At 42.6% G+C, this 27,600-nt stretch overlaps 1 protein-coding gene across 1 annotated transcript in view; it reads right to left on the bottom strand.

The window, feature by feature from the left end:
• SLC35F1 (solute carrier family 35 member F1) overlaps positions 1-27,600 on the bottom strand; it is a 375,314-nt gene that overhangs the window by 30,367 nt on the left and 317,347 nt on the right. Inside the window, exons 6-7 of the mRNA XM_030556184.1 lie at positions 22,192-22,244; positions 16,071-16,225 (exon numbers count right to left, since the gene is read on the bottom strand). Coding sequence (XP_030412044.1) covers positions 16,071-16,225; positions 22,192-22,244 — 208 coding nt within the window. The remainder of the gene's footprint in view (positions 1-16,070; positions 16,226-22,191; positions 22,245-27,600) is intronic.

Here is a 27,600-nt window from a genome sequence, read left to right as displayed (position 1 = left end):
GAAATACAGGTTCTTGACATTTGAAAAATCAGTGGATAACTGTAAACAAATGTTTTGAGTTATAATAATTCAGCCAGGATAGAAAAGGAATTGTGAACGCTTGTCTGTTCTCAAGCAAAAGCAGCCAGCAGTAGTAACATCTGACCTACACACCTGTATTAATTTATAATCCCATTTCTTGTCACTGCTGGCCCTTATCCTTTGCACTATTTGTTTAGCCATCCCTGATTCCAACTCAACCTACAATAACGGACCAGCGGCAGAGCACCTGTCAGATCTTGAAATTTAGTGCTCAATCCATTGGCAATTGAAGAGAATGGAAAGACTTCCATTGACTTAAATCAGCCTTGGTTCAGGCCCTTAGTGCGGCAGAAGAAAATGCAACATGTGTATTGGTTCAAATCTTTTCTCCTACTCTGGTTTACAAAGAAACCCCCCAAAAAGCAACACCTTTTTCTGAAATTGTTTGATCACTCTCAGATGTTTAGGACATTCTTTCAAATGATCAATTTGACTGACTACTGCTAGGCGAAAAAATAGAGAAAATAACCATCTTTTGTGAACAGAAGAAAAAGGGCTGTTTTAACTCTTTGTTGTAAAGAACTTTGAGGTTTCTTAGTGAAAAAGTGAAGGCTGAAGAATTCCAGTGTTTTTAACCATGCTGGTGCCTAACTGCTTCATTTATATTCTTCATATGTTGAAATGGAACATATAAGGGGGGGGTCATAAGGCAGCCTTCTGTAGTCCTTAAGCTATCAAGTACCTTTAGATTTCCTTCTCAAGTATCAGATTTTGCCAATTTAGGACGTGACCCAAAGTCCATTGAAGTCAGCTGAAAGACTCTTATTGACTTCATGGGCCTTGGCTCAGATATTTAGAGACTTTCTTTTCAACGAAAGCTCCTAATTCTTCTGCTGCAATTCTATGGGGGTTTTTTTGGTATTTTTTTTTAATAGCTTCTTACTTAGGGCCAGATGGCCCAGTTAAGCCAGTGTATATCCAAAGTTCATTGGGGTTACTTTGGATTGACACTTGCATAAATGAGATCAGAATCTAGCACTCTGTACTTTTTTATCATGTTAGAAAAACAGCTTTTCATTGTGTTAGGTTTCTTGAACTGTCTATGAAATACCCATCCACAGTCTTCCATGGAGAAACTCTGATATTAGAGCTAATACGAAATATGTCCTCTTCTGAACCTATAACACTTACAAGACTCTAATACTAATAGGGTTTTGAATGTCACGTGTTTATTTGTACATTCTTGATTCCCTTATAATCCCTATTTTATTAGCTTTTACAGCAGGATTTGTGACTCTTTTGGTTATTCATGTAATAGCCAAATTGTCCTGATTAATAAATTGTTGCTATGTCCAGAATATCTGAATTTTCATGGCTAAATCTTGGATAAAACAGGATTTGCTAGTTCAGAATATAATTTATTGTGTTTGGCTTGCTAGGTAATGATATAATACAGTGTGACTGGACCTGCTGATGCAGAACATAATCAGCATGCATGGTCTAGCTAGCAGAAAATGTAAAATAAACTGCTTAGATTATTTACTGAGAATACAATTTACTTAAAATAACTAAAGTACAACATATGCTTGAAAATGAAGAGTATGAAATTTTAAAAGCTGACATTAAACATTAAGTTAAGGCTGAGAAAAAAAAATCCCAAACAATAAAAAAGCCAAACAAAAAATGAAGGGAAATAATAAACCCAGGGATATCATACATTAATTTCCTGGCATTGATGACAGCCAGAGAACGCTGTATTCTACAATCGGGAAATTAATGATTTGATGGAAATAGCCCTTGTCTAATAAAACTGATTTAATCTTTTGAGGAGATTACTAATTTTGTTGATAAAAGTAACTGTGTAGATCAGGGGTGGGCAAACTACGGCCCGTGGGCTGGATCCGGCCTGTGAGCTCTTTTAAGATGGCCGAGGAGCTCCCGCTGGGGAGCAGGCTCTGGGGCTTGCTGGCACTCCAGCTGGGGCACAGGGTTGGGGGCTGCATCACATGGCTCCCAGAAGCAGCCGCATGTCCCCACTCCAGTGCTCCAGCTGAGGCGCAGGGTCGGGGGCTGCACCATGTGGCTCCTGGAAGCTGCTGCATGTGTCATAACCTATTCCCAGATTTGGACCTTAGCGTCCAAAATATGGGGTTAGCATGAAAATCTCCAAGCTTAGTTACCAGCTTGGACCTGGTAAAGCTGCCACCACCCAAAAAATTAGAGTGTTTTGGGGCACTCTGGTCCCCTTAACAACTTTCCCTGGGGACCCCAAGACCCAAATTCCTTGAGCCTTACAACAAAGGGGAATAAACCATTTTCCCCCCCTTCTCCCTTCCAGGTGTTCCCTCCCTGGGTTCCTGGAGAGATACACAGAATCAAGCTCCGTGAATCTAAACAGAGGGATTCCACCCTCCCTATTTCCAGTCCTGGAAACAGAAGTACTTCCCTCTTCACCCAGAGGGTATGCAAAGTCAGGCTAGTAAATCTAACACACACAGCTTTCCCCCTGACTTCTTCCTCCCACCAATTCCCTAGTGAGCTACAGACTCAATTCCCTGGAGTTCCCCACCAAAGAAAAAACTCCAATAGGTCTTAAAAAGAAAGCTTTATATAAAAAGAAAGAAAAAATACATAAAAATGGTCTCTCTGTATTAAGGTGACAAATACAGGGTCAATTGCTTAAAAGAAATATGAATAAACAGCCTTATTCAAAAAGAATACAATTCAGAACACTCCAGCAACTACACACATGTAAATACAAAAAAAAACCATATAAACCACTGTCCTTTCTGTACTTACAACTGGGAAACAGAAGATTAGAAACAGGAGGTAGAAAAATCACTTCTCATTGCCGAGAGGGACAGACACAAGACCAGAACAAAGGACTCACACACAAACTTCCCTCCACCCAGATTTGAAAAAGTTTTGTTTCCTGATTGGTCCTCTGGTCAGGTGTTTCAGCTTACTCCTTTCCAGGTGAAAGAGACATTAACCCTTATCTATCTGTTTATGACACACCCCACAAATTGCAGACAGTGGGGAAGCTCACTGGCGGCGATTTCCTCCTAGAACTTTAAAAGAAACAGATTAATACAACACATGCACCTTTACATATACCACTAAGTATATAACTAACAGACATCTACATTTTAAGAACACTTTTTAACTACTGGATTGTGGGAAACTCTCACTGGAGAGTGCATCAGCTACTTTCTTAGAAGCTCCTGAGATGTGCTGAATTTCAAAATCAAAAACTTGGAGAGCTAAACTCCAACGAAGAAGTTTTTTGTTGTTCCCCTTGGCAGTATGAAGCCACTTTAGCGCAGCATGGTCAGTTTGTAGCTGGAACCGCCGTCCCCAAACATATGGGCGTAGCTTTTCCAGGGCGTACACAATGGCATAGCATTCCTTTTCACTGACTGACCAGTGACTTTCCCTCTCAGACAGTTTCTTGCTGAGAAACACGACAGGATGGAAGTTGTGATCCGTTGCTTCCTGCATGAGAACTGCTCCTATACCACGCTCAGATGCATCCGTGGTTACTAGGAATGGCTTGTCAAAGTCCGGGGCCCTGAGCACAGGGTCAGACATGAGCATTGCCTTAAGTTGGGTAAAGGCCTTTTGACACTCATCAGTCCACTTAACTGCATTTGGCTGGGTCTTTTTGGTCAGGTCGGTCAGTGGGGCAGCGATTTGGCTGTAGTGTGGTACAAATCGCCTGTAGTACCCGGCCAAGCCTAAGAAGGATTGGACCTGTTTCTTTGACTTTGGGACAGGCCACTTCTGGATAGCATCCACCTTGGCCTGTAGGGGGTTTATGGTTCCTCGACCCACCTGGTGCCCCAGGTAAGTCACTCTGTTTTGGCCTATTTGACACTTTTTGGCCTTAACAGTTAGTCCGGCCTGCCTGATGCACTCAAAGACCTTTTCAAGGTGTAGTAGGTGTTCGGGCCAGGAGTCCGAAAAAATGGCCACATCATCGAGGTAGGCAACTGCATATTCTCCCAGTCCTGCTAGTAGACCATCTACCAGCCTCTGGAAGGTGGCGGGTGCATTTCGCAGCCCAAAAGGAAGGACATTAAATTCATACAACCCCGCATGGGTGACAAATGCTGACCTTTCCTTGGCAGGTTCATCTAGCGGTACTTGCCAGTACTCCTTGGTTAAGTCTATTGTAGAGATGAACTGGGCACGTCCCAACTTCTCCAATAGCTCATCTGTGCGTGGCATTGGATAGTTGTCCGGACGAGTTACCGCATTTAGTGTACGGTAGTCCACGCAAAAGCGTATTTCCCCATCTGGTTTGGGTACCAGAACCACTGGAGATGCCCATGCACTGGTAGATGAGCGGATTATACACATCTGTAGCATATTCTGAATCTCCCATTCTATAGCAGCTTGGGCATGACGAGACACCCGGTAGGGTGGGGTTCTGATTGGGTGAGCATTACCTGTGTCAATGGAGTGGTATGCCCGTTCAGTCCATCCTGGGGTGGCTGAGAACAATGGGGCGAAGCTAGTGCACAGCTCCTTGACTTGTCGCCGCTGCAGACGTTCCAGGGTGGTTGAGAGGTTCACCTCTTCCACGCCACTGTCTTTTTTCCCATCGTAGTAGACACCGTCAGGCCACTCAGCATCATCTCCCTGGACTGTAAACTGACAAACCTGTAAATCTCTGGAATAGAAAGGCTTGAGAGAATTAACACGGTACACTCTGGGCTTTAGTGAGGAATTTGGAAATGCTATGAGGTAGTTCACAGTTCCCAGGCGCTCTTGGACCGTGAATGGCCCTTCCCATGATGCTTCCATCTTATGGGCCTGTTGCGCCTTCAAGACCATAACCTGGTCTCCTACCTTGAAGGAACGTTCTCTGGTATGTTTGTCATACCAGGCCTTTTGCTCTTCCTGAGCATCCTTTAGGTTTTCTTTAGCAAGGGCTAAAGAGTGTCGGAGGGTGTTTTGTAGGTTGCTTACAAAGTCCAGAATGTTAGTCCCTGGAGAAGGTGTAAACCCTTTCCATTGCTGCTTCACCAACTGTAATGGCCCCTTAACCTCGTGACCATACACAAGTTCAAACGGTGAAAACCCTAAACTGGGATGTGGTACAGCCCTGTAGGCAAACAGCAACTGCTGCAAAACTAGGTCCCAATTATTGGAGTATTCGTTGATGAATTTACGTATCATGGCCCCCAAAGTTCCATTAAACCTTTCCACCAGGCCATTGGTTTGATGGTGGTACGGGGTGGCAACCAAGTGGTTTACCCCATGAGTTTCCCACAGTTCTTTCATGATCCCTGCCAGGAAATTAGATCCTGAATCTGTAAGGATGTCGGAGGGCCAACCTACCCTGGCAAAAATGTCTGTTAGGGCCAGGCACACCGTGTTAGCCCTGGTGTTGCCTAGAGCTACTGCTTCTGGCCATCGGGTAGCAAAGTCCACGAAAGTCAGTACGTACTGCTTTCCTCTGGGCGTCTTTCTTGGGAAAGGACCCAGAATATCCACAGCTACTTGCTGAAATGGGACCTCAATTATGGGGAGTGGCTGGAGAGGGGCCTTGACCTGGTCTTGGGGTTTCCCCACTCTTTGGCATACCTCACAAGACCGGACATACTTGGCAACATCCTTGCCCATCCCCTCCCAGTGGAAGGACTTCCCCAACTGGTCCTTGGTTCCCAGCATGGCCACTGGGATGATCATGGGCTAAGCTTAAGAGCTTCCCCCGGTACTTAGTTGGAACCACCAACTGTTTTTGCGGCTGCCATTCTTCCCGGTGTCCACCAGAAAGAATTTCCTTGTATAAAAGTCCTTGGTCTATAACAAACTGGGATCGATTAGAAGAGCTGAGAGGCGGTGGGGTGCTCCGTGCTGCCGCCCAAGCTTTCTGAAGGCTGTCATCTGCTTCCTGCTCAGTCTGGAACGGTTCCCTTGAGGCTGGGGTCACCAGTTCTTCCTCAGACTGGGGACTTGGGTTTGGTCCCTCTGGAAGCGATGTAGGTGATGGGGTTGTTTCCGTTGCTGGTGAACCACTCTCCGCTGGTGCACCTGAGGGTATTTAAGGCTCTGGCTGAGCCTTTTGGGTATGGCTGTCTGTTGCTTCTGCCAGTTCTGGCTCGCTGGCGCCCTCTGGTGTTGAGTTTGAAGATGTGGTTGCACTTGCTGGTGCTGGTTGCTGTTCCAGTTCCGGACCTGGGACTGGAGGTGCTGTGGCTGTTTCAGCGGTTGGCATGGAATCCAGGTCCACTACCTCTGTCTGGGTCTCTGGTAACGGGGCGTCTGTGGACAGCTCAGGAACAGGAATGGGTCTGGAAGCTTGCCTGGTTTGGCTACGTGTAACCATTCCCACTCGCTTGGCCCACTTCACCTGGTTGGCCAAGTCTTCCCCAGTAGCATGGGGATGGGATAGTTGTCATAGACTGCAAAAGTCCACATTCCTGACCAGCCTTTGTACTGGACAGGCAGTTTAGCTGTAGGCAAGTCTACAGCTTGTGACATGAAGGGGTAAATTGTCACTTGGGCCTTTGAGTTGATGAATTTGGGGTCTACGAAGGATTGGTAGATAGCTGACACTTGTGCCCCCGTGTCTCTCCACGCAGTAACCTTCTTTCTGCCCACTCTCAAATTTTCTCTTCGCTCCAAGGGTATTTGAGAGGCATCTGGGCCTGGGGATCTTTGGTGTGATGGTGGTGTAATGAACTGCACTCGGTTGGCGGTCTTTGGGCAGTTGGCCTTGATATGTCCCAGTTCATTACACTTGAAGCATCTTCCATCTGACTGGTCACTGGGTCGAGGTGAGTTACTGGAGACTGGTGAGGTGGAAGAATAGGGCGTTTGTGGCTTTACTTGGGTTGTATGTGGGGTCTTTGGCTGTCCTCGGTTGTAGGGTTTATGGTCAGTGTGCCCCATGGGGTATTCGTTCCCCTTGACAGTAGATTTCTTGCTTTCTGCCACTTCTATCCATCTGGCTCCAATCTCCCCTGCCTCGGTGAGATTTTTGGGTTTTCCATCTTGTATGTACCGTGTTAGTTATGTCCTCAGGAACACCATCCAAGAACTGCTCCATTTGTATGAGGAGGTGAAGTTCTTCCAAGGATTTAACATTGTGTCCTGATATCCAGGCCTCATAATTTTTCCCAACGTAGTAGGCGTGTTTGGGAAATGACACATCTGGTTTCCACTTTTGGGTTCTGAAACGCCGACGGGCATGATCCGGGGTTATCCCCATTCTGTATCTGGCCTTGGTTTGAAAAAGTTTATAGTCATTCATTTGCTCCTTAGGCATTTCAGCCACCACCTCTGCTAAAGGTCCACTGAGCTGTGGCCTCAATTCTACCATGTACTGGTTTTCAGGGATGCTGTACCCAAGACAGGCCCTTTCAAACTTTTCTAAGAAGGCCTCAGTGTCATCACCTGCCTTGTAGGTGGGAAATTTCCTGTGATGTGGAACCATAATTGGTGAAGGGTTATTAGGATTGGCTGGAGCCTGTTGCTTAGCCTTTTCTAATTCCAGTTCATGTTTTCTCTGTTTTTCCCTATCTTCATTTTCTTTTTGTTGTTTTTCCATTTCTTTTTGTTGTTTTTCCATGTCTCGGCGGTGGGCCACCTCTTCTTCTTCTAGTTTTCTGTGGTGGGCTGCATTTTTGGCTTCTTGTTCTCTTTTATGGGCTGCCTGTTTGATCTGTTCTTCTCTTTCTTTCATCTCCATCTCTTTTTGTTTTATTTCTAGTTCCTGTTTTTTTTTCCATCTCTCGCCTGTGCTCGGCATCTTTGATTTGTTCTTCGGCCTCCATTTTTGTCTTGGTAGGCATGGTTCCTGTTTTCTTGTGTTGGGGTGCCCTCCGGTGTTTATCTTCTGAACTGCAGGTTCTCTGTTGCCTCCTGGGGTCTGCCTAGCAACAGTGCCTTTTTCCCTTTCTTCCTCTAGCTAATCTTTTAAATGTAAAGTAAACCAGAAAAACCACTTTATTTGCATGTATATTGTGCTGGTAATTGCCTCCTAATGGGAGTGCTATTGTCTGACAAAAGACCTGTTTGTCACAGCTTAATGGTTCCTTGCTTAATATGCAAGCCAGAAACTGCAAGAGAGAGCGGAGAAAAAAAATTCTTACTGGTTCCTTTTAAAACCAAACTGTTTCTCTCTGCTTAAAAGCCCCTAGCAGAGAAAAGAAAAATATAATATTCCTACTGGCTTCTGGATTCTATCTTTGCCACAATGCTGTACACCATGTCATAACCTATTCCCAGATTTGGACCTTAGCGTCCAAAATATGGGGGTTAGCATGAAAACCTCCAAGCTTAGTTACCAGCTTGGACCTGGTAAAGCTGCCACCACCCAAAAAATTAGAGTGTTTTGGGGCACTCTGGTCCCCTTAACAACTTTCCCTGGGGACCCCAAGACCCAAATTCCTTGAGCCTTACAACAAAAGGGAATAAACCATTCCCCCCCCTTCTCCCTTCCAGGTGTTCCCTCCCTGGGTTCCTGGAGAGATACACAGAAGCAAGCTCCATGAATCTAAACAGAAGGATTCCACCCTCCCTATTTCCAGTCCTGGAAACAGAAGTACTTCCCTCTTCACCCAGAGGGTATGCAAAGTCAGGCTAATAAATCTAACACACACAGCTTTCCCCCTGACTTCTTCCTCCCACCAATTCCCTAGTGAGCTACAGACTCAATTCCCTGGAGTTCCCCACCAAAGAAAAAACTCCAATAGGTCTTAAAAAGAAAGCTTTATATAAAAAGAAAGAAAAAATACATAAAAATGGTCTCTCTGTATTAAGGTGACAAATACAGAGTCAATTGCTTAAAAGAAATATGAATAAACAGCCTTATTCAAAAAGAATACCATTCAGAACACTCCAGCAACTACACACATGTAAATACAAAAAAAACAACAACATATAAACCACTGTCCTTTCTGTACTTACAACTGGGAAACAGAAGATTAGAAACAGGAGGTAGAAAAATCACTTCTCATAGCCGAGAGGGACAGACACAAGACCAGAACAAAGGACTCACACACAAACTTCCCTCCACCCACATTTGAAAAAGTCTTGTTTCCTGATTGGTCCTCTGGTCAGGTGTTTCAGGTTACTCCTTTCCAGGTGAAAGAGACTTTAACCCTTAGCTATCTGTTTATGACAGCATGGCCCTGCTTTGGTGTTCCAGCTGGGGCGCAGGGTCGGGGTCTGCACCACGTGGCTCCTGGAAGCCACTGCATGGCCTTGCTCCAGCAATCCAGCCTGTGTGCAGGGTTGGGAGCTGCACCATGTGGCTCCCGGAAGCCGCAGCCTAGTCCCCCTCCAGCTCCTACACATTCCAATGGCCCCCTGAGTGCTCCAATGGGTGGTGCTGCGGATGGGGCAATATGCAGAACTGGCTGGCCACGCCGCCGTGTAGGAGCCGGAGAAGAGACATGCCACTGCTTCCGGGAGGCACTTGAGGTAAACGCCACTCAGACTCTGCACCCCTGAGCCTCTCCCTGCATCCCAACCCCCTACCCCAGAACCAACATTTAATTTCTAGTGGAGTTCCACAGGAACCTGGTGCTGTTCAACATTTTCATCAGTGATCTAGAAGTAAATATAAAATCACTGATGATAAAATTCGCAGATGACACAAAGACTAGTGGAGTGGTAAAAAACGATAAGAACAGGGCAGTCACATAGAACAATCCAGATTGCTTGGAAGTTTGGGCCTATTTAGACAAAACACATTTTAACAGAGCCAAATGCAGTCATACATCTATGAACATGAAATGCAGGCCATACCTACCAAATGGGGGACTGTATCCCGGAAAGCAATAACTTTGACAAGGATTTAGGAGTTATAGTGTACAAACAACTCTCAACGTGAACTCCCAGTGCGATGCTGTAGAAAAAGGGCTAATGCGATTCTTGGACGCAGTGCCGGCTCCAGCGTTTTTGCTTCCCCAAGTGGCAAGGAGAAAAAAAAAGAAAAGAAAAGCCGCGATTGGCGGCACTTCGGCAGCAGCTCTACCACCACTGCTTCATTTTTTCGCGGCACGGCGGGAAGTCCTTCCCTCCGAGAGGGACCGAGGGACCTGCCGCCGAATTGCCGCCAAAGACCCAGACGTGCCGCCCCTTTGCGTTGGCTGCCCCAAGCACCTGCTTGCTGCGCTGGTGCCTGGAGCCAGCCCTGCTTGGATGTATAAACAAGGGAACAGTGAGGAGGAGTAGGAAGGTGATTTTACCTCTGTGTGGCACTGGTGGGATGGATACTGGATTACCCTGTACAGTTCTGGTGTCCACATTTTATAAAGGATGTTGAAACATTGGACAAAGCACAGAAAAAAGTCACAAAAATGATTCAAGGGCTCAAGAAAATGTCTTACAGTGAATGACTCAAGGAGCTCAATCCGTTTATCTTATCAAAAAGAAGATTGAGAGGTAACTTGATTACAGCAGGTAAGTACTGTCATGGGGAGAAAGTACTGGGTGCTACAGGGCTCTTTAATCTGGCAGAGAAAAGCATAATGAGACCCAATTGCTGGAAGCTGAAGCCAGACAAATTCAAACTGGAAAAAAGGCACAATTTTTTTAACAGTGAGGGTGATAAATCACAGGAACAAACTACCGAGGGAAGTGGTAGAATCTCCATCTCTTGATCTTCTTAAATCAAGACTGGATGCCTTTCTGTATATACAGGAGGTCCCTTATGGCCTATAACTCTATGACTCTATTAAATTATACTTTCCAGGGTCATGTCACTAAGGCTACCTTCATGTCCTTATTTCAGCCCATAGTATGCCTAGGCATTGCAATACCGATATGGTATAAAAATATCTTGCATTTATTTAGCATCTTCCATTCTGGATGTTCTCAAAGCACTTTCCAAAACTGGGATATGGAAAACATCTCCAAAACAGAGCTAGCTTAGTGTGGAAGGTGAAAGCTTTTTAAGAGACTACAGCAATATGACACAATAGTTTAGGGCAGCAGATGAAGAACTGAACCTGCAAGATGGAGGCAAAATGTAATGCAAAGTAAATAACATCCCCTCTACTGGTTCTTCACACTAAAGGGCTACCTATGCTGCAGGACTTTGGTAAAATGCACGTGACCATGAGGGGCATAGCTCACTCTATTTTTGCCTTCATTGTTTCGTGTCTGTACATTTTCTTTATATAGTTTTTAAAAAAATTAAAATCCCTTATATATAAATTGTAATTAGTCTGGAATATAGCAGCAACCTTGACACTATAATGAAACTAAGGGACAGAATGTGGCTGGCCCTGCACAAGTGTGAATGGCAGAAGAGAGGGCAAGAACTTTCCCTCCCCATACACACTTGCATAGGGGACAGACACAATCCCAGTGTGAATTGCAAGAACAGGGGAAGTATTAGCTTCACAGATGTTTCCACGCAGGAAGAGACAGGTAACTTGGAATACATATGAAGAGCCAGTTAGGCTCCACTATAAGACCAGAGACCTGATTCTCTCTCTTCTCTGCTCCCATCTCTGCTCCAAGTAACTTCCATTAAAGTAAATGGGAATTACTCATATCTAAGGCCATGTTTTAGTGGTGGGTATTTTTAGTAAAAGTCATGGACAGGTCACAGGCAGTAAACAAAAACTCATGGCCCATGACCTGTCCATGATTTGTACTATACATCCCTGACTAAATCTTGGGGAGCGGGGCGGCCTGGAGGTGCCATGGGTGCTGGGGGATGGGTGCTTGGGGGAGTGCCAGAGGTGCTCAGGGGGGAGGTTTATGGGGGTGGGGTGCTGAAGGTGCTCAGGGGGGCTTGGGACCCCTGCTGGTGCTGTGGGCAGTGGGTGGTGGTGAGTTGCCCGGGACCCACGCTGGTGCGGGGGAGGGGAGTTGGCGGGGCTGACAGGCTCCCTACCAGGCTTCATGACTCCCCAGAAGTGGTGGCATCTCTCAGGGGAACTACAGCCAATGGGAGCTGTGAGGGCAGTGCCTGCAGGTGGAGGCAGCATGCAAAGCCCCCTGGCTTCACCTCCACCTAGGAGCTGAGGGATATCGCCGTTTCCAGGGAGTCTGCCCCCAAGTAAGAGCCACCCAGAGCCCTCATCCTCTCCCATGTCCCAACCCTCATTCCCCCAACCAAACTCCTGTTGCTGCTGTGGGTGGAGGGGGGGAAGCAGTGGCCCAAGACTGCCCAGCAGCGGCTGGTGCAGCTGGCCACTGCAGAAGTCATGGAGGTCACAGAAAGTCATGGAATCCATGACTTCCGTGACCTTCATGACAAACTTGCAACCTTACTCACATCCTGTGGGAATGGGGCAAGGTGACAATTCCTGTTTTGATATGGTGTGGTTGAAGGGGAGGTGCAGCCTAGCCTGCCCTCTACTGGAAGTTCCAGCTTGGGACCTAAAAAGGAAGCAGGCACCCACTCCAAGCATCAAGCCTTCTCCGCTTCCTGACTCAGGTCACTTAGTTCCACTGCTTCCCTCTTTTCCTTGGGGTGTATGTATGTTACCCAGTCTTCATGGCTCTCTATATCTGGCTCTCCAGTCAAATGAAGCCACCTCTACTTGGGGTACCATCCCACAGTACAACTGTCCACTTAGGCCAGATTGATCTGTTCACTCACTGAAAGAGGTCAAGTAAGCCAGGGTCACATAACAAAAAAATCAAAAGAAATAAAGTCCATACAAACTGCCTCCTCAGTCTCTCACCCGGTGGACTCCTCAGACTGGAGGAGAGAGGCACGCTGTTTCCCCACACACCCTCAAGTTGCTACCTCTTCCTGCTTAAGTATGTATTCTGATGTGCAAGCTGAGTAAAATCCACAGGTTATAATAGGACCTCTGCCTGGCTCTGTTTGGTGGGAATTAACTCTTTCCCTGGCTGGGCTAGCGTGGAATTTGCCCACCACATCACATCCCGTATAGCACTCATTTTCCCTGCCACCACAAATGTATTTCACAGAAGCTAAAAAACAAGAGAGAGACCTAGACAGAGATTGGGACAGTGTGTGGCCTGATTCAATATGATATAAATAAGAAAGCCAAACAACTCCTTTAATTCCTTATCTTATTTCAGTTTTAGGATCCTGATGGACCTTATTTTTCAAGTAGGGAGATAGCTAGATCACTCTTGAGAGACAGGTCAAAGGGTTGTACCTGGGCCAGAAGGATCAGAAGGCAGGGGGATAAATGGGATGAAAATGTGTAATGTGATGCTTACGCTGTTAATTCAGTAATGAGAATTATGCAGCTACTGGACAGGGCATTGATAAACATCTTTCTCTCACAAGCAGAACATTTGGACTCAGTTACTGATTTAAAAAAAATGACTGCATTAGTTGGCAGAATTCAAATAATTTGATTAGTTTTTTAAAAAAGAACTGCAATTTGCATACTCAGAAATCTATCACAATATATAAAAGTCACTTATTACATTATTAATCCTCCATTAAAGTTGACTCTGAGATACATGCTATAGTTTTGGTTTACTACAGACTAACATTTGGGGACTGGCCAATATAATAGAGACACTAGCATACGCGGTGCATATAATACACACAGATTTTGGTTTATTTATAAGCTTACTGTCCTATATATCAAGATAGCATGAGTCCTTGTTGTAAGAAGCTGAAATATTAACAAATCAAAACACTTCAAATATAATCTCTTCTGGTTTCTGAGGCTGTAAGCCCAGTAAAACTCATTTCCTGTATTTTCCATGGATTTTCATAGATTTACTGCTGTAGGTGCAATAAAGCTGTCAGGTGATAAAAGTAGTGGAACAGGGAAAAATCATAACTGTTTCTTGAAAGCCTCATAAAATTATATTCTGTAAGGGGCAGTAAACCACTCAGATGATTCTAATTTAGCATAAAGCCATTTGCTGTGAAGTGGGGCTTCACCCATTGGTCAGCACAGCAATAAATAGAAAAAACAGTGCATCAGAAGAAGAGGTACAGCTGGGCTGGGAACAGAACAGCTTTTCTGAAACTAGAAAACATGCCGTCCTAGAAGGGGAATTAATTTAGGTAATTTGATGTATATGTATTAGACTTCACTATTTCATGCAAAGAGCCCATTTCATAGCTCTTCTTCATATAAAAATCATACCTGATAGTAAACCAGAGAAAAAGATCAGATTAAGGATCAGAACAAGAGAAATTAATTTGGTATGTAAAAAATGTTCAGATAGCTAGAGCCGGAATTTTAATCCAGTTCTTTTACCAACCCCTTTTCCTCTTTCTAAATTTTCCTCCCCTGCGACCATGAAGATTGTGAAAGGAGACAGATTGACAGCACTGAGATTGATACTGCATTAGTGTAGAGGCAGGGCAAGCTTCTCCACACTTCCCAACTGGGCTTCCAACTGGAGGGATCATGATACTATTGTTATTAATTATATCTCTCATGGTAGCAATCACCATCTCTGAGTGGAGACCAAGGCCCCATTGTGCTAGGCACTGCACACATGCATATAACAGAAAATTCATGCCCACAAGAGCTTATGAATGTGGGTCAATCTTCATGATAATTCAGTCCTCAAAGTCTGGGCTGGGACTCCTGGCAATGGTATCAGTTGATTATTTTTTTAAAATATATTTTATAGAAATGAAACAAAACTGGAACCATTTATCCATCCCCTGTACTTTAGGGTTCAGGTAAAACTGGACTAAGATCCAGCACCAGGGTTTGTTTTGCAAAACCAAAATCACACATCTTTTTGTCCATCTCTATTTGGAGCATACATGGGCCAAAACTAAAATCACGTATCCAATTCTTGCTACCCTCCAGAATTATAATGATTTGGATAAAATGGGACCTGGATCTGAATCTCCTGTTGTGGAATATGGATGGCTTTGTTAAAGCAAAATGACCAACGACATTGCAAAACCAAATCCACCCTGGGTTTGCCCATCTCTGTTTTTTGTGATGTGGCCACTTGTCTACAAGAAACTGGGCTGACACCACTAAGCACATTTCATTATAAGACTCCAAGCAGCCATAAGATAGTAACACATTTCAGTCACTAGTGATTTGAATTGGTGATCTAGAAGTCAGGGATTCCATATCCCTTAATCAGTCCCGTGCTCCAGCAAATGCCCTCTCCAGTGTGTTTTTATTTTCATTTTGGATTCCATATGCATCTTTATTTGATATCTGCAATGCCCTTGAAGAGTCATTAGCATGAAAAAATAGGCAAATAAGAATTTTTGTTCTTCGGTTGGGCCCTGAAGTTTTGCATGTGGACATTTCCTCACCATTCAGATACATTAAACCCTGACTCTGGATTGTTTGCCAGGTCAGTATCATCATTTTTTCATTTCCTTCCACTAGTTTCCAGGCCATCATTTTCCCCATTAAGTCACCTCCCTTTTCTGAATAAATCATGTCTACATAGCAATTGCCTCCAAGAGCATCATGCCATTTTTAAGATGGCCACCCAGGGAGGGTTCTGAATAGTGTGACATAATCCCTTGCAACTGGAGGCCTGGACTGTGGCCTATGCCATGTTCTAAATATCAGATGGCTTGAGAGCTAGAGGTTTGACTTTAACATAAGTCTCCTTCACATTCTGATACACTAACAGCCAATCCACTGGGACAGCTGACAAAAAGAACATTTTTGCAGCTATATTTTGGACAGTCAAGAGGCATTATGCAAAAATAATTCAATGTTAAAACTATTTCAGATACCGTGTGAAACACAAAACAAGCTCATCATCTTGCAGAAATATGTGGGATCTGTTAATGGTTTATAAAGTGACTTTCCTCTCATACACAAGTTTGGATCTGGTCAAGGATGGGGGTGAGGGATTAAGTAAGCATGGAGACTGAATTAGGTTCTCTCTCAGAGGTGGTAATTTCAGAACAAGGGAGAAGCACACAAAAATTGGTTTACATTGGGGGAAAGGCGAGTATGGGGAAGACTGCACTTTTAATAAGTAATAACAGATACATCAAAAGTTCTCCACTTCACTGCATAGACCCAATAAAAAAAACAGCAGTTCCTGTTGTGGTCCTTAGACTGATTCATTTCTCGGCATTGACACTTCTTCAGACAGAGTCATCATTCAGATACATAATCTATTCAATTTACCTTGTAGTTAAAGAGGAATAATCCACAGAACAGGCTGTACAGGTCTGCTGTGAGCAGGGAGAGGTTGACTGCAGTAGCACTGGTTTTCTTAATGACCACTGGCATGAAGCTGTAGAGGCCAAACATACAGGCACTAAAGCCAACATACAGCAACCCTGGGGGAAGAGGAACAAGATAAAACGATCTTCCACGGATAATCCAAAGGTCTCATATTGCCTGAATTTGTGTTGTGAGAAAGAAGGAAGTCACACTGCTTAAAAAAGAATTAAGAATATTTTTTTCAAAGAGCATTTATTTAAATTATTAACCTGTGTTTATATTTATGGACATACTTGGAGCATTAATATAACTATGTACTATACAGTGGAAATGTAAAATCCTCTAATAAATCATGGAATCGCTACGAATGTCTAAATCACACAGGACCAGCTCCCCAGCTGATGTAAGCTGTTACGGCTCCATTAAAGTCAGTGAGCTACATCAATGTAAATCAACTGCAAATATGGCTGATTAAATATGAGAAATGTGTACCGAAACCTGTGTACTAATAACTGCTTTGCAGATATCTTGCCTGGTGTGGTATAAATAGTGTAAGTGATGGGACCTGGCAGACTACAGGTTTGTCATTCATTAGGACAATCACACAATCAATAGAACTTGGTGTCTAATTCATAATGAATTATTTATAGAACAAATTACACCTGTTCTGTTTTTGAATTGTCTGTGAGCTCACCACAATTTATTCAAATGTGCTGGATATTCAAAATTATTCAAATAATAAATTCTGTGAATAATTTTTGGCCTGTAGCTTGTTTGACAGGGGTTTGCTGTGAATATTCTAAATTAGACATTCATGCTGTTTTGACTGGGCACATAGTTTGTATGCTGCCCGCTGGGGTGTCCATGTTTTTGTGCCCTGACTGGATGAATGCAATTCTTCAATGCTGCTTCACCTTGACATCAGATGCTATGGTTGGATAGTCCATCTGGATTGTTGTCAGGCAGTCTGCATTGAGACACTGAAGTTTCTCCATGACATTTAGAGTATCAGTCACTCAGGTAGGTTTTCATCAAAACTCTCTTTACTCATTCAGAAGATCACCAGGTGACTGTGTGCGGCTGGCTTCATTTTTACATGATAGAATATTTTCATCGCCTCTTAGACATATTAAGCAGCTATGCTGTGTGTCTTGCAGATGCCCCTGCCGTCGAGCAGGAAGCAAGATAACTACCCATCCCTGTGCAAATATTGCCTTTTCAACAGTTTTGGACTAGTCCAATAACACAAAGTGTTCTGTAGTTCCCATGAGAATAGCTTTACTATTAAAATAGTATCTTCTATTAATTGTGAATTCCTCTTAATGGGAAATGAAAGTGTGTTCTGGGGCATCCTCCAAACTGGACCTAATCCTCTAAGGTTTTGAACATGCTCAGTTCCCACTGAATTCAACAGGAGTTGAGGGCATTCAGCACATTGCAGGATTAGGCCCATAAAATGGATTATACTGCACTTGCAGATGAAGTACTGTCCATGGACAGGGCACTGGGCTGGGAATAAAGAGATCCGGAGTCTGTTCCTGGCTCTGTCACTGATCTTTCATGTGACTTTGGGCAAACCACTATACATCTCTGTGCCTCTATTTACTCTCCCATCCTTTGTTTGACTTGTCTATTTAAATTGCATGCTTTTCAGGACAAGGACTGTCTTTTACTATGTGTCTGTACAGTTCCTAACACAGTGGGACATCTAGGCACTGACGTAATATAAATAATACATTCTATTAAAAAAGTAATTTCACTTACAAAAAAACCATCTGAAGCCCTACCAGGGAAGAATTCACAGCAGCAATTACTTGGTGGTAAATCCCAAAGCAAGTTTCAAAAACAAAACAAAAAAAAACCACTCAACTTCTCCACTCATCTGCAGTCAAGCAAATGATAATTCCCCTGCTACTGGACGTTGCGATGTGTGCATGAACTAAATTTAGACTCATGCCACCCTTCAGAGGCATTAACTTAAAACTGCAGAGAATCTGATTCCCAGAGACTTGAAAGTACAAAATAGGGAATTAACTGATAATAACAATGAATAAAGTCCTGCTGATTTTATATCTTTAAAAAAAAAAAAAGGCTACCCAGCAGACAAATACTGCCATAATACTCCTGGTTTTGATCTCATAGAAGCAGTTCAACAGAAGTATAGCTCTGTATAAAACATATATAGTGGTCAGCCTAAGAGATCAGCAAATGCCCAAAGTTACCACACACTGATATCACAATTTCAATCTAGACTTAGAATATGAAATCACTGTTGTAAATGTTGTATCTGTTAGCAAATAGTGACATTTTAATGGTTAGCACTGTACATGGGTATCCATGGGATTCTCCCACGTACGGTACTTAAAGGAGTGCTTTATGCCAGCTCTGCCATTCTGTGTTGGGACAATGATTCCACAAAAGGCAGTATAATTTGGTCTAATGACAAATTTTCAGCAAATTGCACTACTTCAGCTTCTTTCTTGCTGGCTTCAGACCAGTTCAGGTAAAGAAGTTATTCCAGCTTTTAGGCGAGCAGTTCTCAAACAGTAGTCATCACATCAATGGCGCTCCATGAAACACTCTGCAAACCACCAGAGAGCTGGCAGGGCACAGGTGCAAATACTCATTGCAAAGAGCAGTCTGAATGCCTGTAAAAGCAACTGGAAATGAAGAATATATCACCGAGCTGTCTTCAATGGGATTTAAGTACATGCTTAAAGTTAAGTGCTTTGATGAATTGGGGTCTCTATGAACAATAGCATTTTACATTACATTCTTCATATTAAGATACTTTGTCAGGGAATTAACTGCATTTTCATAGAGTCATTTTTTCAAACTATGTTCTGGTTCCAGCAGAAGAATGCTTACATTGTGGTTGTACTCTGAAGGTTAAGTGTAAAAAATGGCATCTTATTTGCCCCTTAACTATACCTATAATCCACTTCAGTTGGGTGACAGTTATTGGTGACTGTGTGTAAGCCAGAAAGAATGCCATTTGACTTTCATAGCCCAGGTTACAAGGCTAGCAGCTCCAGAAAAAAAATACTTATTTTACTTGTAAACTGATCAAATTTGATCTGGAAGTTGCTGAGAGACCATAAAATTGGAACCCCCAATGTGATTTTTACAGAGAGTCAGTTTTCAGAGTAGAAATGCCTCCGCATGTTACATGGCTCTTATCAGCTTGTTTTAGCCTTGACCATTGTACTAGGAAATCCAGAGTTCCACTGGTATTTGACAGTCAGAGATCATTTCTTGCAAAGATTTCTTAAACTTGCTTCTTAGAACAAACAACAAAGGATGCTAGAGAAGAAAATCATACCTCTCATTGTGAGGGATGTGCCTCTTTGAGACCCAAATTTACTTCTCTCTCACATCAGATTACTGTTTTCATGGTTGTTACTGTTTCATTATTCACCTCACAAATGAATTACAGTGCTCCACTTGATTCGTACAGTCAAATCATTTCCTTTTGGGGAAGATCTTCAGCTGATAGAAGTTGGCATAGCTCCACTGATTAAAATGAAGCTACACTGGTTTACAGCAGTTGAAGATTTGGTCCTGTGTGTGAAAGAACCTTGCAGGAGAAGAACTAAGTAGCTAAGAGGGTTACAACCTATGTTAAATGTGTTATATGCTAGGATGGATTTGGACCTTCCCAACACGAAAGCATTTCCCTTTTACGTCAGCTGAATGTTAGTTCCTACATTCTTAATGACACAATTACGGTAGATGGCAAGAGGCCATCTTTAGTTATTTACTAGGTTGCCTGCTATGACTTTACCACTACCATTCAAAGGTCTGAAGATTTAACCGTGCTAGGCCACAGGTTTAAATCTGCTGCACAGGATAACTATTTAGGACAAGCAAGGCTGTGTCCTCCTTGATGTAGTCTTGTCAATCACTACTTGACAAACTTACAATGCTGCCAACGCAATGGGAAATGCACCAAGTACAGTGGAAACCAGGGAAGAATTCAAAACTATACAAAGTTATCATCATTTTATCCATGTTCTTTGGCAACTCAACCACATTTCAAATTATTGCACTCACAAAACAAGTACAGCTGTACACCATTCTTGGCAGGTTGATTTCCTCCTTCTACTCTCAGACATTGTGACTAACTTGGGAAGACATTTTCATGGCAGTGGAGACCACCGGGTGTGACTTTATTTTAAGGGCACATTTAACTAATCCTGAATTACAACAGAACTCTTGTGAAACTACAGATGACATCCAAATAACTAGGAGATGAATTCACTATAACGACTGCTGGTACCATCAGTACCAAATTAATTCATGATCATAGGCTTCTTAACATGAAGTGTTACCAAATTCTGTTAGAGCTTTGTTAAGGATCTCAGATGAATGAAGGTAAATGAATCTACAATCTGCAGAAGGGTTTGTTCCTCAGCTGATACTTTAACTGATTTGTCATTTAGTTTTCAAATCTTGTGTAAAATTTCCAAGACTTGTAGTGACGATGCTTCATGACAGATGCATTGTTCTATTACGGTTTAGGATAATTAGAGGAAATAGTAAATAAAGCGGTAAAGAAAGCAACAAACTACTATGTTACTTATCACTCCACATCTCAGAGATTCCCTGTATAACCAGCTGATTTCCATATTTCTAAGGTTATATCTTGATGCTCATTTTGAAACTAGGCTAACAAGATGCTGTTGCTGTATAATTAAAGCCTGACCTCCTGCTCAGTATTTCAAATTCTTGCACAGAATACAGTATTGTGTGTTATCAGCATTCGATTAAATGCTTCTATTGTCACAGATGCCAAACGTGATGTTTTAGGAACTGTCTGTCCCTAAATGTTGATTTTTTTAAAGAGGGGAAATAATTAGCTTGAGTTATCAGAACAGAATCTTAGACTCACAATCATTTTCCAACTTGAAAAGGGAATAAGCCACCCAGTGTGCAAAGTGAATCACTGTATGAATTTCATTGTCTAGCTATGCTGGAAGGCCAGGAGGCACTGGATGTGATTTAATTAGGCCATAACTTTATTCTTAACTGTCTGGGAGTAGCTGGCAGATAAATGTATACAGTGCAGGTTGCCATATATACTTGGGGGACTTCCAACAGCCCTCCCACTTACCCATCCTGAACCCCAGCCAACCTGCTTTTGGGACCTTGCCGTCCCCCCTCCTTGAATGAGCGTTGGATGGGGCTACAAAGGAGGGGGAGTTGGCTCCCTGCTGTGCAGTCATAAGAGCCCTGAACCCCCAGGGTTTTTGCTCCTCTAAAAAATACCTCCTTTCAATCCTTTACCAATCCATTTTATCTGGTCCAAATAAAAGAGGGCTTTTTCTGACTGGCATGAACCTCTATAGTACCCCTTCTCTTCTGGTCACCTGTGGGGAGGGATGGGTCAATGTTCCCACACTGACCTGCTCCGCAGCATCTGTAAAAGTCACTCCATGCCTCCAGCCCTTTAATGAGGTAAATGCCTTCCACCAACAAGCCAGATAATGGTGCCCCCACCCCCTGCTTAATATGCAGTATAGTCATTGTGCATGTTGCTACCAAAAATGTACTTGAAATACATATCTGCTATACTCACCAAGTTCACTTGGAGAGCAATTAACTATTTGCATGCAGAAATGCTCCCCTCAGAAAAGGTTTTATGGACCTGCAAAATCCAGTGCAGGCAATTTTCTTTTATAGTTTTTTGTTAAGTTCTGTTTTCTTTCCTTTGCACTGAGTGTAAAACGCTGGTTTTTAACAACCACTCCGGTTATTTGTCTCAGTGCTGCAATGAATCTTGGAATGAGAAGCCTGTTATTGGTTAAGTCACTCTGCCGCCAGAATGATCTAATCATGACATTCACATGCTTCTTCTCTGCCTAACGTAATAGTGCAGGGAATATATAAAATGGCAGTAGGAGGAGTGGGGGCACAGATCATTTCAAAAGGTTCTGAGGCATGCAGTTCCAACCTTTGACAGTAGCATGAATGAACATAGCAAACCTTGCCTCCTTTAGCCCTCTCACACTCCTCCCTAAGCATTATTCCTCTTGTTGCTTTCTTCAGCAACAGTTTTCAATGAAGTGAATTATCTTCTTACCTATTTGCCAATCCCAGGGAACTTTTAATAACTCCTTGTGTTCCATTATTGCACTGGAAAAGAAAAGAAGGCAAAGTTTGATGGGAAGGAACAGAACTTAAATTACTTCCACTCATGCAATTCATATGGTGGACAACACAAAATGAATAGCCTTATAACAACAGACTCTGGAAACAGTTATACAGACCAAACGCAGTCAGACCTAGTTAACCTAGGGAGAGGAATTATTTAAGCTTAGTACCAATGTAGACACAAGAACGAATGGGTATAAACTGGGCACTAGGAAGTTTAGACTTGAAATTAGACGAAGGTTTCTAACCATTAGAGGAGTGAAGTTCTGGAACAGCCTTCCAAGGGGAGTAGTGGAGGCACAAGACATATCTGGCTTTAAGATTAAGCTTGATAAGTTTATGGAAGGGATGGTATGATGGGAGAGCCTAATTTTGGCAATTGATCTTTGATTATTGCCAGATAAGTATGCCCAGTGGTTGGTGATGGGATGTTGGATGGGATGGGATCTGAGTTACTGCAGAGAATTCTTTCCTGAGTGCTGGCTGGTGAGTCTTGCCCACATGCTCAGGGTTTAGCTAATCGCCATATTTGGGGTCGGGAAGGAATTTTCCTCCAGGGCAGATTGGCAGAGGCCCTGGAAGTTTTTTGCCTTCCCCTGCAGTGTGGAGCATGGGTCACTTGCTGGTGGATTCTCTGCAGCTTGAGGTCTTCAGACCACAATTTGAAGACTTCAGTAACGCAGGCATAGGTTAGGGGTTTGTTATAGAAGTGGATGGGTAGGGTTCTGTGGCCTGCTTTGTGCAGGGGGTCAGACTAGATGATCACATTGGTCCCTTCTGACCCTAGAATCTATGAATCTAAACCCCCTTTGGTTTTATCCCTGTATCTATGTGTTGGAAAGATCTTTGGTGCAGTAATAAGATTTGATAGCATGTGATCTGCCCTGGTTTATCTTCAGATCTCTGGCTGCTAATCCAGAGCTGCCCACCCCCCTCACTTTCATATTGGCCTGCCCTTTGGGACTTAATATTCCTAAAGCTCTTGAACTTTAAGGATTGATAATGTATCTGCATGAGTTATATGGCCTTCAAAGCTCCTCTGCACTGTAGAATAAATACAATGATGAGTAAATCACAGACTTGAGGTGGCAGATTTCATAGCATAGTCTTGAGAAAAACATCCAGCGCTACGATTTGTCAAACATTAAGAGAGAAACCAAGTAACCATAGCAATAAAACTCAAGAAACAAAACTAAGGGTGGGCCAAACTGAAGGAGTCTAGTTCAGGATTTAGTTTCAAGGTTAACTGAATGATAAAAGCCCATTAACACTAAGACCCTTATTGTTTGTGTTATTGTAGTGCATAGGAGTCCCTGCTATGGACCTAGACCCCATTGTGCTTGGCACAAACACGGAACAAAAAAGCAGTCCCTGCCCCAAAGACCTTATAGAGACAAAAGACAAGAGATGGATATAGACAGATGGGGTAGTATAAGGAAACAGTGAGGTGCCAATAAGGCCCCCCATGCTCTAAGGATGGGATCCTACAGGTCAGGACTCCTCCTAGCTAGTTCTCCACTCAACTAGCCTTCTCTGGTCTGTGATTTGGGGACAAAACCCTGCTGTGCAGGGCTCTTATGAGTTTGTGCCTCTTAAACTGAAGATCTCTCTTTCCTGTCATTTACAGAGAGACTTAAAATAATTCTGAAACAATTTTCAAAAAGCATAATACGCTGCTACCACTTTTCTTTATTATTGTTATTAGTTTCCAGCTGCATCCACCAGGCACAAGACAAAAGGATGCACAGTTCCTGTCCCAAAGAACTTGCATTCCAAAAAATACAAAACAAATAGAGAGATGCATGGGAAAGGAAAGGGGACCCACAAACAAATGACAGGACACACTTTGTATGCTTCAGAGTTTTCATGACAATATTTTTGCTTAGCTTTTTAATATATAAATATTTAAGAATATAAGAATGCCCATACTGGGTCAGACCAATTGTGCACCTAGCCCAATGTCCTATCTTCTGATAGTGGCCCATGCCAGATTCTTCAAGAAGGAATGAACAGAATAGGACAATTTTGGATGATCCATTCCCTGTCATCCAGTCCCAGTTTCTGGCAGTTGGAGGTTTAGGGACAGCTCCAGCATGGAGTTGCGTCTCTGACCATCTTGGCTAATTGGCATTGTTGGACCTATCCTCCATGAACTTATTTATTTTTTTAATCCAATTATACTTTTGGCCTTCAGAACATCCCCTGGAAAATGAGCTCTACAGGATGACTGTGCATTGGGTGAAGAAGTATTTCTCTTTGTTTTAAAACTGCTGACTATTAATTTCATTGGGTGACCCCTAGTTTTTGTGTTACATGAAGGAATAAATAACATTCTTTCTATACCATTCATGATTTTATACACCTCATCAGACCTCCCTTAGTTGTCTCTTTGTTAAGCTGAACAGTTCCACTCTTTTTAACCTCTCCTTGTATGGAAGTCGTGGGGGTACCATGGATTAACATAGTGGAATTAAGTTATTTTCTGACTTATTATCAAGCATTTTCCTAATGGTTCCTAACATTCTGTTTTGTGTTTGTTTTGTTTTGTTTTTTACTGCTGCTGCACACTGAACAGGTGTTTTCAGAGAACTCTTCACATTAACTCCAAAATCTTTCTTGAGTGGTAACAGTATATTTAGACCCCATCATTTTGTAGGTATATTTGGGATTTATGTTTTCCAATGTGCATAACTTTACACCTATTAACAGTGAATTTCATCTGCCACTTTGTTGCCCAGTGTAGCGAGATCCCTTTGTAACTCTTCACAGTCACCTTTGAACTTAACTACTGTATCTTGAGTAATTTTGTTTTGCCTGCAAATTTTGCCACCTCATTGTTAACCCCCTTTACCAGATCATTTATGAATATGGTGAACATTTCAGCTCCTTGGGATCTATTTATTTACCTCCATCTGAAAACTGACCATTTATTTTTAATCCTTTGTTTCCCATCTTTTAACCAGTTACTAATCTATGACAGGACCTTACCTCTTATCCCATGACTGCTTAGTTTTCTTAAGAGCCTTTGGCGAGGTATCTTGTCAAAGGCTTTCTGAAAGTCCAAGTTCACTATATCTACTAGAGCAGCAAAGAGTCCTGTGGCACCTTATAGACTAACAGATGTTTTGGAGCATGAGCTTTCATGGGTGAATACCCACTTCGTCAGATGCACGTATTCACCCACGAAAGCTCATGCTCCAAAACGTCTGTTAGTCTATAAGGTGCCACAGGACTCCTTGCTGCTTTTACAGATCCAGACTAGCACGGCTACCCCTCTGATACTATATATCTACTAGATCATTCTGGTCCACATATTTGTTGATACTCACAAAGAATTCTAATAGATTGGTGAAACATGATTTCCCTTTTTAAAAGCTGTGTTGGCTCCACCCCAACATATCTTTATCTATGTGTTTGATAATTTTGTTCTTTACTATAATATCAGCCACTTTCCCTAATACTGAAGTTAGGCTTACTGGCCAGAATCATCTCTGGAAGCTTTTTAAAAAATGAGTGTTACATTAGCTACCCTCCAATCATTCACAAAGGCTGATTTAAGTTAGTAGTTCTGCAATTTCGTATTTGAGTTTCTTCAGAACTCTTGGGTGAATACCAGCTGGTCCTGGTGACCCACTACTGTTTAATTTATCAGTTTGTGCCAAAACCTCCTCTACTGACACCTCAATGTGGGACAGCCCCTCAGATTTGTCACCCCGCCCAAAAAATAAAAAAACAGCTCAAGTGCAGGAATTTCTCTCATCCTCTGCAGTGAAGACTGATGCAAAGAATTTGCTTAGTTTCTCCTCAATGGCCTTGTCTTCCTTGAGTGCTCCATTAGCAGCACCTCGATAGTCCAATGGGCCCACTGACTGTTTGGCAGCTTCCTGCTTCTTATGTACCTAAAAAAAATTGCTGTTAGTTTTTGTGTCTTTTGGTATTTGCTCTTTCAAATTCTTTCTTGGTCTGGTTTATTACACTTTTATACCTCACATGCCAGAGTTATTATGGTGTTTTTACAGAGTTTCCATGCAGTTTGCAGGCATTTCACTCTTGTGACTGTTGCTTTTACTTTCTGTTTAGCTAGCTTTCTCATTTTTGCACAATTCTCCTTTTTAAAGTTAAATGCTACTGTGGTGTGTGTTTTTTGCATTCCCCCCCCTGCAAGGATATTCAATTTGATTATACCATGGTTGCTATTATTGAACCATTCAGCTATAGTCACCTCTTGGATCAAATCGTGTGCTCCGCTCAGGACTAAATCAAAAATTGCCTCTCCCGTTGCGGGTTCCAGGACAAGCTGCTCCAAGAAGCAGTCATTAATGTTGTCCAAAAGTTTTATCTCTACATCCCTTCCTGAGGTGACATATACCCAGCCAATATGAGGATAGTTGAAATCCATCATTATTATTGTGTTTTCTGTCTGCAATCTCCTTGAGCATTTCACAATTACTGTCACCATCCTGGTCAGGTGGTCAGTAGTATATTCCTACTGCAATAGTCTTATTGTTCAAGTATGGAATTCCTATCCACAGAGATTCTATAGTACAGTTTGAGTCATTTATGATTTTTACTTTATTTGACTCCATGCTTTCTTTCACATACAGTGCCACTCCCTCACCAGTACAACCTACTCTATCACTCCTATATATTTTGATCCCTGATATTACCATATCCTGTTGATTATCATCATTCTAACAAGATTCTGCTGTGCTTTATTATATTAATATCCTCATTTAATGCCAGGCATTCCTTGTTCATCCATCTTCGTATTTAGACTTCTAGCATTTGTATATAAACACTTGTATGTTTTGCCAGTAATCAGTTGCTTGCCTTTGTGTGTGTATTTAAATGGGACTCCTATGTTTGACTGTTCCTCACTAGTTCTTACCTGTATTTTATCCAGGGGCAGCTTTATCAACTTCTTTCTTATCCTCTTTAAGAGGATACAGAGTTTCCCCTTTAATAAACTCTTCCCTAAGGGATGTCTCCACCTGAATTGTGTGCTCCATCATACATGTGAGCTTTTCTCCAGCCCTTAATTTTAAAAAACCTTCTACAATCATTTTATTTTACATACCAACAGGCTAGATCTATTTTGGTTTAGGTGGAGCCCATCTTTCCCGTATAGGCTCCCATTTTCCCAAAAGGTTCCCCAGTTCTTAATAAACCTAAAACCCTCCTCTCAACACAATTATATCATCCACACTTTGAGACTCCGCAGTTCCACCTGTCTTTCTGGTCCTGTGCATGGAACTGGAGTATTTCAGAGAATACTGTCATGGAGGTCTTAGATTTTAATCTCTAACCTAGCAGCCTAAATTTGGCCTCCATGAGCTCT

This window comes from Gopherus evgoodei, chromosome 3, assembly GCF_007399415.2.
Source record: "Gopherus evgoodei ecotype Sinaloan lineage chromosome 3, rGopEvg1_v1.p, whole genome shotgun sequence".
Classification (NCBI taxonomy): domain Eukaryota; kingdom Metazoa; phylum Chordata; order Testudines; family Testudinidae; genus Gopherus; species Gopherus evgoodei.
The sequence above is the reverse complement of the archived record's forward strand: the minus strand, read 5'-3'. Positions and strand labels throughout refer to the sequence as shown.